The sequence below is a fragment of the Lepidochelys olivacea genome (assembly GCF_965140295.1).
Source record: "Lepidochelys olivacea isolate rLepOli2 genome assembly, chromosome: 5".
In the NCBI taxonomy this organism is placed as follows: Eukaryota; Metazoa; Chordata; order Testudines; family Cheloniidae; genus Lepidochelys; species Lepidochelys olivacea.
The window spans coordinates 92,752,719-92,767,134 of NC_140415.1; the positions used below are offsets into that span (position 1 = coordinate 92,752,719).

General features: G+C 43.5%; 1 protein-coding gene across 2 annotated transcripts in view; it reads left to right on the forward strand.

The window, feature by feature from the left end:
* The first annotated feature begins 4,336 nt into the window (after positions 1 to 4,336).
* Positions 4,337 to 14,416, forward strand: part of UBQLN1 (ubiquilin 1) — a 34,872-nt gene continuing 24,792 nt past the window's right edge. Inside the window, exon 1 of one of the 2 annotated variants that reach the window (XM_084629702.1) lies at positions 4,337 to 4,698. In XM_084629702.1, the coding sequence (XP_084485828.1) occupies positions 4,537 to 4,698 (162 nt within the window). In that variant the 5' untranslated portion in view covers positions 4,337 to 4,536. The remainder of the gene's footprint in view (positions 4,699 to 14,416) is intronic. The other variant, XM_084629701.1, reaches the window with a different exon arrangement.

Below are 14,416 nucleotides of genomic sequence, written 5' to 3' on the forward strand. Positions count from 1 at the left end.
TTGGTTAACATAAAAGTTGAGCGTCCTATCAAGAATGTTCATTAACTAACACAACAGTTGCAGAATTTGCAGTTCCTATGGTAATTTAGATCAGTAAGGGAGGACTGACCTGGATGGATCTATTTTGCTCCTTATGTGTAGAAATATAAGTCACACCTTCCACTCTTTAAAGGGTTTTGTTGAAAATTAATACGTAATTGATACGCACTTCAGGGAGCGTATCACTGTTTCTTTGGTGGCTGGAATACTCAGCCATCAGCCTGGTAGTTACCAGTGCGACCAAAGAGCAGCACTATCCTAGCACAATGCAAATGATATACCTTGTTGGGTTAAATACAACAATATATTAAAATCAGTTTATTAACAAAAACTATTTAAAATCTTTGCACAAACATTCAGTTATATCAGAAGATTTTCATTTATATTATCATAATAGCTGAGTCTGTTCCCATCAAAGGTTTTGTTTCTCCTATGGAAGCAGAATTGCGCAAAGTTTGGCTGGCCAGGGAATTTGATGCCACACAGATGTAAATGCCCCAAACTAGTTCCAGAATTATGCCAGAATCTGCCCCTCTAACTGCAAAACTTCAGCTTTCCTATGTTCAAACTGTAGCAATAGGAAAATGACAAAAGGAAAAAGTTAACTCCCTGCACCAAAGAACTTTTTTATACCAAATGACATAGCACTTGTAGTCAGAAATTGATGCAGAAAAACTAGCTGAGAAAAGGGAAAGGACAAGGAGCAGGGCAAGAAGAAAAAGAGTGAAGTGAAGAAGGGGAGTACGAGTTGAAAGAACATTGTCAAGATACTCTTTATTTTTTTTTAATTTTTTTTTTAAATCTACTTACCCTTACTAATATCTATACTGCAGCTGGGAGCTGTAATTTTCAGTTTGGGTAGATGAACACATGCTAGCTCTGCTCAATCTGACATACTGAAAATAGCAGTGTGCCACAACAGCTCACACTTGCCACCCAAATACAGTCCTGTTTTGAGATCCTGGTTATGTGCTCAGAAGGCTAGACCAGGAATGGCCAACCCGTGGCTCTGGAGCCATATGCGGCTCTTCAGAAGTTACTATGCAGCTCCTTGTATAGGCACTGACTCTGGGGCTGGAACTACAGGCGCCAACTTTCCAATGGGCCAGGGGGTGCCCACTGCTCAACCCGTGGCACAGGCCCTACCCTCAACTCCACCCCTTCCTGGCCCCTCCCCTGAGCCTGCAGCGCCCTCTCCCCCTCCCCAGCCTCCTGCATGCCATGAAACAGCTGATCGGGAGGCGCAGGGAGGGAGAGGTGCTAATCGGTGGGGCTGTTGGTGGGTGGAAGGCACGGGGAGCGGGCTGATGGGGGGCTGCTGACGTATTACTGTCGCTCTTTGGGAGTGTACACTGGTACATTCAGGCAGCTCCTCAAGCTCAGGTTGGCCACCCCTGGGCTAGACAGTGCTGCCATGACTACATTGCTATTTTTAGCATGTCAGCTTGAGCAAAGCTAGTGTGTGTACCCAGCTTGGCAATTATACCTCCCATCTACAGTGCATACATAGCCTGTAGAGGGAAGAAACTAGAACAGTTGTAAAAATCCTATGTTTAGGGTTAGTTTCACTTTCTGGTTCTCATATGCTGCTGGGTAAAAGGTGTAAGATGGGTTCACACCAGTGTAGTTTAATGTCTCTGAACAAATACATTGTTTTTTTTGTCCCCTGAGAAAATGGCAAGAAAAAAAAAGATGTTGAAACTCAACAAACTGACTCTTCCTTATCGTCTGGACTGAAAGGAGTAGGTGGATCAAGAAATCTTTAATTTCTTGATGAACTCTCCCCCCCCCCCCCCAGTTGACTAATTCTATGATGAGGACCCTCTCTAGTGCATTAGTAAGTCATTCTCCACAACCAGCCTGCAGTAAATTACTTGTTCCCATTTTTTTAAATGTTCTCATTGAATCAAGGCATTAGTAATCTGCCTCATTCAAACTGAAAATTTATAAAAGGGCTGTTCCAAACAATGTGGCACTGTGTAATTCTTAATATTTGTAAGAATACATTATTTTGTGACATTCCCAATTGTACAACTGCTTTGTAGGTGGGATTCAAATATATGTAAAACTTAGACTAGCTCCTAGGTTACCCCAACTCGTATATCTCTAGTCTGTAGACTGCAAATGAAATTCTGATCCCCAATCTGATGCTTGATTTCTGTATAAAATGCTATTTCAAGACAATTTCCACTGCTCTGCACTGCTGGAACTGTTACAGTTCAGGGCAAATGCACCTATATTTCCACTCCCACGCTCCAGCAAGGGCACCCATTCTCAGGCTGTCAGCTCCCTAGCTGTTGCCTCTCTTGGGTGGAGATCCACATCTCTCTGCCATCTGACCATATTTCCAGGCTGCACAGTTCACAGTTCTGCCTAAACTGGTAACAGAGAAGGTGCTATAGATACGTTACCACACTTTCTCTTACACTTTAACAGTGGTATTGCTGTGGATGCCTCTGTTATAATTCTGCAGCCTTTCAAAATGGTGAATGTTTATGACAGCAAGATCCTGAGTAAAGATTCCAGGATTGGTAGTGGAGCTCTAAGGAAATCCCCATGAGGAAGGGGGTGAAACAGTCTTCACTGCCAGCGTTGGAGTGGTTGGGGAGCTGAGACTGCATTAATCCTATGGCTTTAGCCCACTTTAAATGTGTATAGAAGTATAGAATTTTCTATATAGCAGCCGATCCTCTTCTTGCCCTGTTCCTTTGCATTAGAGCATAGGGAGCCACTGCCACTCCATACCACACAAGGAAAAAGCACCCTGTAATTCTGCTCTGATATGCAGGCCTGCACCAATTTTGCTGACAAGACACCACAGAAGTGGAGGCAGGGAACAAGATTTGCCTTTCACTCTGATCTTTTTCTGGGTATGTGACTAATTTGTGGGAGCGTAGTGATGTAAATTCCATAATCTGGCCACACTATTATTTGTCTAGTTTTACCATCCAGCAAATTCTTCCCCTGATTGACTCTACCTGGGTCATTAACAAGGTTTGAACCCAGAATTTTCATCTATATGTTGCACATCTCTTCCAGTAGGGGTAACTGGTAGCAAAACCAGGGTATTATATTGTATACAGGCCAACTGGAAGAGGGAATGTGGCACTTTACCAATGGGTTATACAGCTGTTTGACTGTAAGCCAGCAGTGGAATGGTGGGTAACAGTTTCCCAGGATTCTATTCCTGGGGCTGGGAGCAGAGTGGAGGCTAGGGCTTACAGCCAGCACAACCAAGCACAACTTGGCAGGTGTTCTGGAAAGCACTGTGGCAAAGAAGATATGATAGGGCCAGACTGGAGATCTACGCCCTATACTAAGCAGATCCGCCTGGATCTTTTGCAACCTCTCAGGTAGCACTGTGGTCCATGGACCCTGGGGGTCCACGGATTATATCTACGGGGTCTGCGAAAGGTGGTTATGATAGAACAGTGGTTTTCAACTGGGGCTCCACAGACTAGGTCTAAGGTTTCCCAAGGGGTACATTCCTCTATTTGAAATTTTTTAGGGGTCTGCAAATGAAAAACGGCTGAAAACCACTGATCTATGGCAGTGACAATGGGGTGAGAAGAGCACTTCTTTCACCCCCTAGCCTATGAGACCCTGGGTGTCTCACACACACCTGACAATTTACCAATGATGGGGGGAGTGGGTCGAGTGATGTGACGAAGCTGCCCCATGCGTCAGGTGAGATGCATGACACCATGCCCTAGCAGCTCTGCATAAAGGGGACGCAGATTTTCACTCATTGCGGCGGGTGGGCTGTACCTGGTGCTTTACCTTACTTGTGCCAGAGTCGGGCATAACGGCCGCCCACACGGCCTGGAGCGCAGCTATCTCCAGGCCCCTTGCTGTGCACCATGCATGTTGCAGAGTGAAACCAGGGGGCCTGGCTGCTTCAGAAGCCCCAGCAATGAGCAAGTCCCGGGCACGCTGGGAGTGCTGGAGACAGCGGAGCACCAAGAGAGGGAGGCGGGACTCTCCTAGGTTCCAACCCAGACAGTCAGGAACCACTGACGACTCGCCCTCCAACGCTCAAGCGGAAGGGAAAAGGCCGCACATGCGCACTAAGCAAAGCGAACACAACGCACCATCGCTCTAGCCCGGTCAGGTGACATACGCAGGCGCACTGGTTATGCATGCGAACCGGAAGGAGTCTCACAGCGACTAACCTAGAGCCTTCAGTGGACAGGGTTGCGCACTGCTATCAAGTTGATACTGCGCAACACTCGTTGCACATGCGCGCTAGGCTGACCTGTGTGCCCCACGCCAGGCGAGACAACATCCCTTTCTAGTAACTTCCCTCATTCGCAACGTCATCACTGCGCGCCGCGCCTGAGATGGGTTGTTTCCGTTTAACTCTCCTGGAGTGAGAGTGTCGCGAGTGTTTCCTGGTGTCGGCGCGCGAGGCAGCGGCGGTGAGGGGCTGGGTTTACGTAGCGTGCCCCGCGCAGCGAGAGCGAGCGAGACCTCGAGTAAGCGGCCTCCTCCCCCGCCATGGCCGAGAGCGGAGAGAGCCCCCCCGGGGGCCGCAGCCCCCCGGATTCCCCCGCCCCGGGAGGAGCCGCCTCCTCGGAGCCGCGGATCATCAAAGTCACCGTGAAAACCCCCAAAGAGAAGGAGGAGTTCGCGGTGTCCGAGACCAGCAACGTGCGGCAGGTGAGGGGGGCGGGCCCGGGAGGCCGTGCCGGTAGCAGCGCCGGTGGGGAGGTGGGCGAGGCCGCGCAGCTTCCTGCCGCCGACTGAGTTTCCGAGCCCTGGGGAGTTTTCTGCTCCCGTGGGGAGAGGTGAGGTTGGCAGCACTCTCCCGCAGCCGAGCCCAGCCGCAGGGCGGGGGCCTCCTAGCCAAGCCAAGCCCGAGTCCTGCCGGGTGACGAAGCAGCGCCCCGCTGTGTTACCCTGTGCGCTGTCGCTGCCTGCCCTGGCCCTGAGTATGGCCTGCTCTAGTACGGCTAGCGCTGCTGCGAGCTGCCGGGGCCGGCTCGCCCACTGGCAGCGAGCCCTCAGCTCCTGTCTCTGTAGTAGTCCCGTCGGCGAGAGGAGATGAGTGGCTTTAGCTCTCCTACTGTGAGCTGAGCCTAAGCCCAGGCAGCTGAGCGGCGCTAACAGCGGGAGGCTGGGCCTCAACCTGACACGCATATTGCATGGGTTACCAGTTAGGCAGAGGTTGATGATGAGAAAGGATAGTTACAGCCTTCCCCGACAGTCCTCGTGGCTAAAGAAAGGGGTGCAGCGTGTAGTTTAGTTAGGGTGTGTGCACATGATGTCTTTACCCAAAAAGAGTATTACCGCTTAAAATTATATTGATAAGGATGCTGCCAGTGAAATGCAGCCACAGCTGTGTGGGAATGTGCTGGTGCCATTACACAGTAGTTTCTCCAGTGGTATTGTCTATCGATCATGAGCTGTTAGGATCTTTTTCTGTGTTCTAATGAAAATCAATTCATTCCTTTCCACCTTGGGTTCATAGGGAAGAATGCCATTCTTCAATCAACATCATTTCCTGTGGTACTTAAGTCTTTCTTTAGAGACCTTCCATCCAAATATGGACCAGGCCTGGTTCTATTTAGCTTATGAGAACCCTGAAGTTCTGTGGGTGCAGGTCCTAGGATATTAACAGTTAAATTGTAAAGCAGCTAGCTGTAGAGTAGATGTTTTCCTACTTATGAAGGATACAGACTTTGCCACACTGACAGAGCTGCAAAAACCAAAGAAATGTTACCCATGAGAGCTTATTTCATGCTCTTATTAAAAAGTGCTTAATTTTTGCACATCACTGGAGCATTCAATGTATGCAACTTAAATTTAACTCCATAATGATTTCAATCAAAGTGGTAGCCTTCTTTTCTAAGCCTTTGCAACTAGGTGTTTTGGAATATGCCCAGTGTGTAGAAAATTGCACCAGCTGCCTACTGGCTGAAGGTCATAACTTCTTAGCCAGGTAAGGCTATAAAGGACAAGATGGGAGCTCCAGTAGCAAGACTTAAGATCAACAATCTGGTTAAAAGCACAGCCAGCCCCTTGCTGCTACTAGGAAGGGGTAAGATGTTGAAATTTCTACCAAGGCATTCCCTTTGGGCCCTGCTCAGGAATTTGATTTTGGTTTTTTTAGATCAGTTTCTGGCTACTAGGCCAGAAGTTTCATCACAGTCTTCCTCTTGGCTGCTTTGCCTGTTAGGGATGGTCTATACTACAGAGTTAGGTCAGCTTAACTACATCTTTGAGTTGTGAAAAACTTCACTCCCTGTTCAATGTAATGAAGATGATTTAAGCCCTGGTGTAGAAACTGCTAACTACTAACCTAACTACTGCCTGTCAGAGTTGGATTTACTACAGCAGTGGCAACAGCAGTGGAAGAACCCCTTCCATCTCTGTAATATTTGTCTACACTGCAGGAGCACAGCTGCAGCTGTGCTGCTGTAGCATATCCAGTGTAGACATACCCTTAGCTTTTCCAGAGCCTCCTGACTGCTGGAGTGGGGTAGGCTCTCTGCTATGCTGCCTGCAAGCTTCATTTTTGGACTCTTCTTGCCTAGTCAAAATTCCAGAGTGCTTTGATACTTCTGGCTGCTTTCCTAAGCAGCAGCTGTGTGAAACTGACAAGTTTTTTCATTTCCCCCTTGACCTGAGAGTTCTGAATAGCAGTAGTGAAACTGATTAGTCTTATTTTCACTCTTTTGTCAAAACTTTGCAACTTTCGACATTAGAGCTGAGATATTCAAAGCTATTTCAGGGATGTAGACAAATCTTTAGTTGAAATTAATAGGCAATATGTCACTTTTCTCCTAGGTGTCTTTGAGCATTTAGCCCAGAGCTGTTTGTGGGCTACAAATAACAACTCTGCATCATTTTACATCTGGAAATTTGTTTTTCAGAGTTCTTATATTCTGTATAGGAACTAGTTTAGGACTCTCACTTGCCATGAAAAGCTTTACACTTGCCAATGGATTTTCCAAGCTCTGCTTAGTTAGTATAGTAATGAGTTCATTATAAGTATCTGGGTAGACCAATGTACTTGTGCATGACTTTTTATCATTAAATATTATTCCTTGGATCTATATATGAAATATATCTACAGTAGATCTATAAATTCTGACTACTTTTTAAAAATTTGATATTTTAATGTAGATGCACTGTTTGCTAGTAAAAAGAACAGGAGTACTTGTGGCAGTGCTACAAGTCCTCCTGTTCTTTTTGTGGATACAGACTAACACGGCTGCTACTCCAAAACCTGTCTTTGCTAGTAGACAGCTGTCTAAAAATTGGAATAGTTATAAAGCAGTTAATGGAGTAATGAAATATTTTCCCAAAATAAACACAAGTTTTGGATGTCAGGTGATTTTACAGAATATATATACCTACTTAAGCAAATTAGTTAAAATTAGATCCTACTTTTTACCTGATAAGGCCTTGAGTGAAATGCTGGCTCCGTTGAAATTAGTGGCAAAAGCTACCATAGAGTCAGTGGGGCCAGGATTTCATCTCTGCAATAATTGATGGCCTTGCTAACATCTGAGAGGATGTAAGGTCTGAAGCTCCTGTAATACTTTAGATATTAGCAGCTCTTGCTATACAATCACATTAACCTGTTGTAGTTGCTCACTGTCAGCAATGGATGCAGTTGAACCAGTGCTAAAAATGGATTAATTTCGAGTGTAGACTTGACCAAATAGTTTTGAACACCAGTTCAACTGCATCTGTTGCTGACACGTAGTCAGCAATGGGTCCTTTTGCTAGTGTCAGCAGGGACAATGATGTGCTCCATAGCTGCAGGAAAAACGTAGAAATTAGATGAGGGTCTGAACTTGTGTGGGCAGATTCAATAGCCTTTCAGTTCACCTTAAACTGTATATCTGCATATCTGTATATCAGCATAATAATCCCTTCGTCATTTGAGACTTATTTTTGAAGTTCATTTTAAGAAAAGTGTACTGCACAGTGAGTTCCGGAATAGAACAATGTGACAGTACCCAGGGTTGTGAGACACCTCACCGTCAACTGCCCTTAGTGTGAGGAAGTCTTGTTTGTGCTTGCGGTGCGGTGGATTAGTTCCCTGAAACCACCAGCCTCTGGCAGCACAAGCATTGACTTCCAGGCCTCCACAGGCCTTGCTCTGAATGTACAGGTAGCAAGCAATAGGCAAACACTAACTACCATCCTCAGAGCATTTCTGCAGTGTCCAGCCCCTTATCCACTGAACACTCATCGAATTACCAGGTCTGCTGTTCCCAAAGAAACAGTACAGACCAGCTTGTAAGCTTCAACTCTGGATCACCACTGTGCTTAGCATCACAACACTTAGATATATCTATAGTGAAAACAAGAATAAGTTCATAATCAAAGAACAGAGATGCAGGTTACCATGGTAAGAATACAAATGGTTACACAGAAAACAAAATCATAACATGCTTTTTAAAAACTAAACTTAACTAGCAAGTTATCTTCTTATCTGAAGAAGCTTATCTCACCTGAAGTTCTCTCCAGTGTTTTCAGCCAAGCCTGGATGAGATCCCGCTTTCATGAAGCAAATTCGCTGTCCACTTACTTCTTCAGTGAGGGATAACAGGGTGTCGTCTTTGTCCCCCAATTACAGCACAGAAACCTTTGATATTCCTGCCTTTCCTCCTCTGTTTGCTTCTTCCTATTACTTTTCTCTCTCAAGTTTTTCCCTAGTCCTTCATTAGCATTGTGAAACATACAATACTTAATTTACATGTGAACAGTCAACTATATAAGCATTTCTTTTCTGACAGAAAATCTGTTTTTCATTTTTACTGGTAACCAGTCCCTGGACAACAGATGTTTCAGAACATAATTTTCCATGTATATAAATACAGCTACGATTATGTCACAGAATCAGTGACTTCCATTGACCTCTGTGACATTTTTTGCCCTGGGGCTGGAGCTCCCAGCCCCCACACTGATGGAGGCACCCTGCAGCTGTCCAGCTGGGGGCAGCAGGTGGGTCCTGCAGCTGCCCAGTCGGGGCAGGTGGTGGGGACTCGCCTCCCTATTCTGTCAGGGATATTTTTAGTGAGAGTCAGGGACGGGCCACGAGCTTCCATTAATTTTTGTTTATTGACCGTGGTCTGTCCCTGACTTTCACTAAAAATATTGGTAACAAAAACGTAGCCTTATATATAAATAACTCCTTACACAGCATTCATACATGTATATCACAGTGATCGTGACAACCAGTGTGACACCAGTTTTTATGAGACCTCACGTGACACTGTTTGGTGAATTAGTCTGGATCTTGCATGTACATTCTATGTCTACACTACACAGCTTTTAGTGACATGGCTGTATCGCTATAGCCATGCCGCTAAAAGTTGCGCAGTGTAGCCACTATTTGTCTTCTCTTCTGCTGACAAAAAACTTCCACCCCCGACGAGTGGGGTTAGCTTTGTTGGCAAGAGCACTGTTCACACTGGCGCTTGTTGTTGGCAAAATGTTTGTCTTTTGGGGGTGTTTTTTATTTTTTAACACTTCTAAAAGACAAAAGTTTTGTCGTTCAATTTCCAGTGTAGACAAAGCCCCAGTGTAGGGTGTATTTAAGCCAGGAGGGAATGTGTCTCGAGTGTTTTTGTGCTCTGGTGTTTCCTGGATGCCATGACAGCTTCTTGGGGGACCGTTACAGCCATGCGCAGTTTAGAGCAGCACTTAGATTGCTCTAACTTGCATCAAAACCCAAATAAGCTGTAGGTAGCCTAGTTAACCATAAAGGTAGAATATTGTCACGTCTCTCTTTCCCAGCACCTTCTGTTTCTGTGCTGCATGCAGCTGGGCTTGACCCAAGGACTGGAGCCTATAGCTTCACTGTTTTTGAAATGGGTCTGCTACTAAACTTGCACAACTATACAAAGATTTGTAGTATATTGAGGGATAAGGAATAGCTGTAAACCTGCTGACTCCAGACTAGGTACATTATTTGGCTAGGTCTTTCATCTTTTGTTTGAAGAATCAATCACAGATATAGGAGCATGCTGACTACTCTTCCAGAAGATGCACATTCCAGAACGTTCTTGTATTCAAGGGAATGATTTTGTTAGTTCTTTTTCAGTTGGATTGTTTTAAGAAGAGAAGTTTTAGGAGAGGTCATAGGGAAGAAGGCAAAAGTGGGGGTGGGGGAGAGGAAGTCATTTTAAGGGCCTCTTGTTCTTTAAATAATCTCTCCTCCTATTTATAGTATGACTTAAGCTGTGTTTTGAATGGTAAAAGATGTTAGAATCAGCCACCTTAAACAACTTTACTCTTCATTTTTAGGCAGTTTACCTTGGAGAAGTTAAAGCTCACTGGGCATTCACTGGTGTGCTTCTTTGTGTTCCTGAGCTCATGCTCTCTGTTAACCTTTCATGCAATCCATGGCTGAAGTTGGCAATTTTCAAGGTTCTGAGTGTAAGGAGTTCACTGTTTCCATCCACCTACACATACGCAAAAATCCCCAAATGTCAAGTCATGCATTATTTTGTAAATACTACAGTCCTGGCAGAAAAATGCAGCCTGCTTTATCTTTTTAATTTGTATGCAAACAGTCTACTTGCATATTAAAATGCTCCAAAACATACATAGAAATATTCTATAGATTGTTTGTAGTAGTCAAGGCACTATTATTTTAGGATCCTGTATTGAAGTGCTTATAACTCTTGCAAAAAATTACCCTCAGGCCTGAAATTTTTCATTTGTCCTAAGCTCACACGTAAATCTTCTCTTGGTAAGGTTAGTACAATGCAACTTAAATTATCGAACCTAGAGAAAAATTTCAAGTGTTTTTGTGCTCTAATGATTCCTTTTTTAAATTTCATCTTTGCCATACAGTGTTTCTTGTCCTCTTTGAAGTGTGTTTGAGATGTTTGGAGTGATTTCCAATAGTTTAAAAATAAGATGCCACGTATTTTAAAATAATGTGCTGTGCACACTATACTGTACTCAATTTTAAAATTCTGGAATGCCTTTTTACAAGCATACATGCACATGTATCTCGTATTCTGGAGTTCTGCATGATAGAAAGATGGCTATTTGTGCATTAGTGTTCTCTTTATCTTTAAAACACCCAAAGGAAAAAAGCTATTCATGGAACACTATGGTTGAATGTTTAAATGCATAAATCATGCAATTCGAAATTGTTATTGGTTCCCACAATTACAGCTTAGCCACGTTCCACATATTAAGGCCTGATGTTGAACAGTGTTAACGTAATTATAAAACTATATATATGAAAGGGAACAGAATGTTGGCACCATATTTTCATATTCCTGATGTGTGCAATTTGCTTTCAATTTCTGTAAACTAGTGTAAATCAATCCTTTCTCAGTGGTTTTCTAGCAGTCCACAGATTGATGAATGGTATAACATAGATGTGGCTTTCATCAACCTAGGTTCACTCTCAAAACTACTGAAGTCACATAATAGTCAGTTATTGCTCTCTCCAGCTATTGATAGTGTCATCTGTCTGATTGCTTTCTTCCAGTTAAGCAGCTGAGTGCATAAAAGTTTCAAAAATGGAGTAAAAATTTGACTTGTTTTCTTTTGCATACACTTCTATTCCCTAAACTACACGTTAAAAGCCATCAAACTCACAGCCAACTCATGTGAACTGACTCATTCTTGCAAATCATCAACTCTTCTTCATGCATTTCTTTTTCTTACAAACAAACAAACACAAAAAACCACTGCTGGGATGAATTATTCGGCATTTCATAACTTAAATTCTTTCTCCCACATTCTGGAAACTTGATTTAAAAGCTGTTCAAGAACAACAAAAAGGTACTGCTTGGTTTGGTAATGGTGACTTTTTTTAAAAAAATATGTATTTACTTTCCTCCAAAACCTGGATCAGGTAGAAAGTGCCATATTTAAAAAACAAAACAAAAAATGTTATACCATCAAGTATTTTACTAACATTTTTCTGATAAATGATTGACAGACAAAATAGTTAAGCATCAAACAGCTGTAAGAATAAGGGTCTGAAGTTTCTTGTAATCAAATATGATTTTTGAGTGATAATTCCGAATTAAGTAAATTGCCTATGCTTCATCACTTTTTTCTGTAAATCAGAATTGTCATGAAAGTTTATAAACCAAAGCACAAAATCTAATTTTCTGCCCTATCTTGATGGGGTTTTTTAAAAAAATCATTCATCCTCGGTCTGTTGGGAACAGAACTTTGAAAGGCTGCTCTAAATACTGTTATGAATGCAGTCCACAAAGAAAAACTAATCAATGAAATACTTTGTTGCAGAGGAATCATTGACAGAATGGCAGTGGGTGCTCAGATGCTTGATTTGGTTAGGTGAGATCTTGTACTACATTCTAAAGTACTAAGGATTGTGTGCTGAGGAGGAGGAAAAATTTTTTTGTTTGGACCTGCCCTTGTTGATGGGGTTGGTAACTTATGTTCCTTAGCACTAAAATTTTCCATGCCAAAGAAATATTACTTTCAGTAGCCGAAACAAAGCAGTCTAATATAAAGTTATGTCAGACTTTAAGATAAGGTTAGTTGAACTTTAATAAAATCCCTTTTAAGATAGCTCTGGTGTTGCCTAAAATAAATCTACTAGCTTTTCTTTGTAGGTTACTATGTTTTTGGTTCTGTAATGCCTAATTTAAAATTAGGTGGAAAAACTAACCTGTGGATGCAGTGTATGTATTTTTTCTCAAGCAAACACTTGCCATTTTATGAGTATTAGAACTTGAAGTCATTTAGTTTTCTCAGTAAGAATGCCACTAAATTGTCTAGCTCTGGTAAGTTTAAATTTAACGCCTTTGTAGGACTTGTATGCTAAAAAAGGATACTTGGCCGGGTTCTCAAAGTGGTGTTCTCCTTCAAAAAGTGATAGTTAACATGGAATCCCATTATGCCTTTCTAGTGATCTGTTAGTTCCAGATCATTTTGCTCAGTTTATAGGAATATCATGCTCTTTGTCACTTGATCTCAAACCACTTTACAAAGGAGGTGAGGATAATTATCCCTATTTTACAGATGGTGAAATTGAGGCACAGAGTTGAAGTGATTTGCCCAATAGTACCCAGCAGTAGAATTGGGATTAGACTCTCCTGGGTCCCAGTCCAGTGCTCTGTCCACCAGGCTACATTGCCTCACTAGTAATTTTTTTAAAACTGACAACCTTACAAATCAGCCAAGGAACTGAAATAAAAATTCTTTCCTCCTCTCTCTAATCACAAGAAAATACAATTCTGCAGATTTTAAGGGGTTGCCCAGATTTAATTTAGGTATTTGGACTGTCAAGTAGAATACTGATTCCTTTGTGTAAGACAGAGGGTATGTCTACACTATAAACTTAAGTTGATCTATGTTAGGTTGATTTACCGCCAATGGTTCATGTCCGCATAATCCTTCTTCTATTGGTGGTGTGTGTCTTCACTTGGAGTGCTTCCACCGATTTAAGAGGGGCAGTGTGGGGGCTGACAGCCGGGGCTTTCAGTTCCGCACGCAGCTCCCTGCCAGAAGCTGGGCTTACCACCCCCTCTTCCTCCCCCTGGGCTCCCTGCGGGGAACAGGGCAGCCACACCTGGCTTCTCGGCTCCCCGTTGGGCTCTTGGCTCTTCACCCAGAGCGTGGCAGCTGACCAGACTCTGGGCGTGGAGTTTCCTGTCGGGTACAGCCATGCTCCACTGGGGAGCTGAGAGCCTTGTGGGGCAGCCAGGCTAGGGGAGATCTGCCTCCAGTGTCCAGTTGGTTGCACCATTCCCAGCGGGGAGCTAAGAAGCCTGGTGTGGCTGCCCTGTTCCTGGCGGGGTGCTGAGAAACCGGGTGCCAGCGGAATAGTGAAATTGACAAGAATGACAACCAGTACTTGTAAGTAACAGAATGTCTACAGAAACATTGTGTCAGGCTAAATACACTGAAATAAGCCCTGGGTCTCTCCTGGAGGTGGAGTTATGTCAGTATACTAAGGCTTTTACCTCAGCGGGAGCAAGGCTGTGGTATGTACGCTGACATAATTAGGTCACCCTAATGCTGTGGTGTAGGCCAGACCTGAATGGAATCCAGCTAATTCTTTTAGCTGCATTGCCTCTATTTTTAATAGGAATAAATAATAGTAAAAACTTATTTGTCATTACAGATGACACTTGGAACATAACAGGGAGCTGCTCTGAGTAAGGTGATGTCAATCTTTGAAATAGAACTGCACTTTAAGTGACTTTTAGGAACATAAATCTTGTTGTAACTCTTTCACCCAGCTACAAAGCCTGGACAGTCTCACATGCAGTCCCGTACTACAGGAATTTCACTGTTCAAAACAAAAGTCCTGTGCTTGGAAGAGCAAGCAGCTTTCACTTTCTTGTTTAGATATATAAAGTTGCAGGCTGGAATTTTCAACAGGCCAAAAGGTATTTGGTGCCCAGTTTTCATG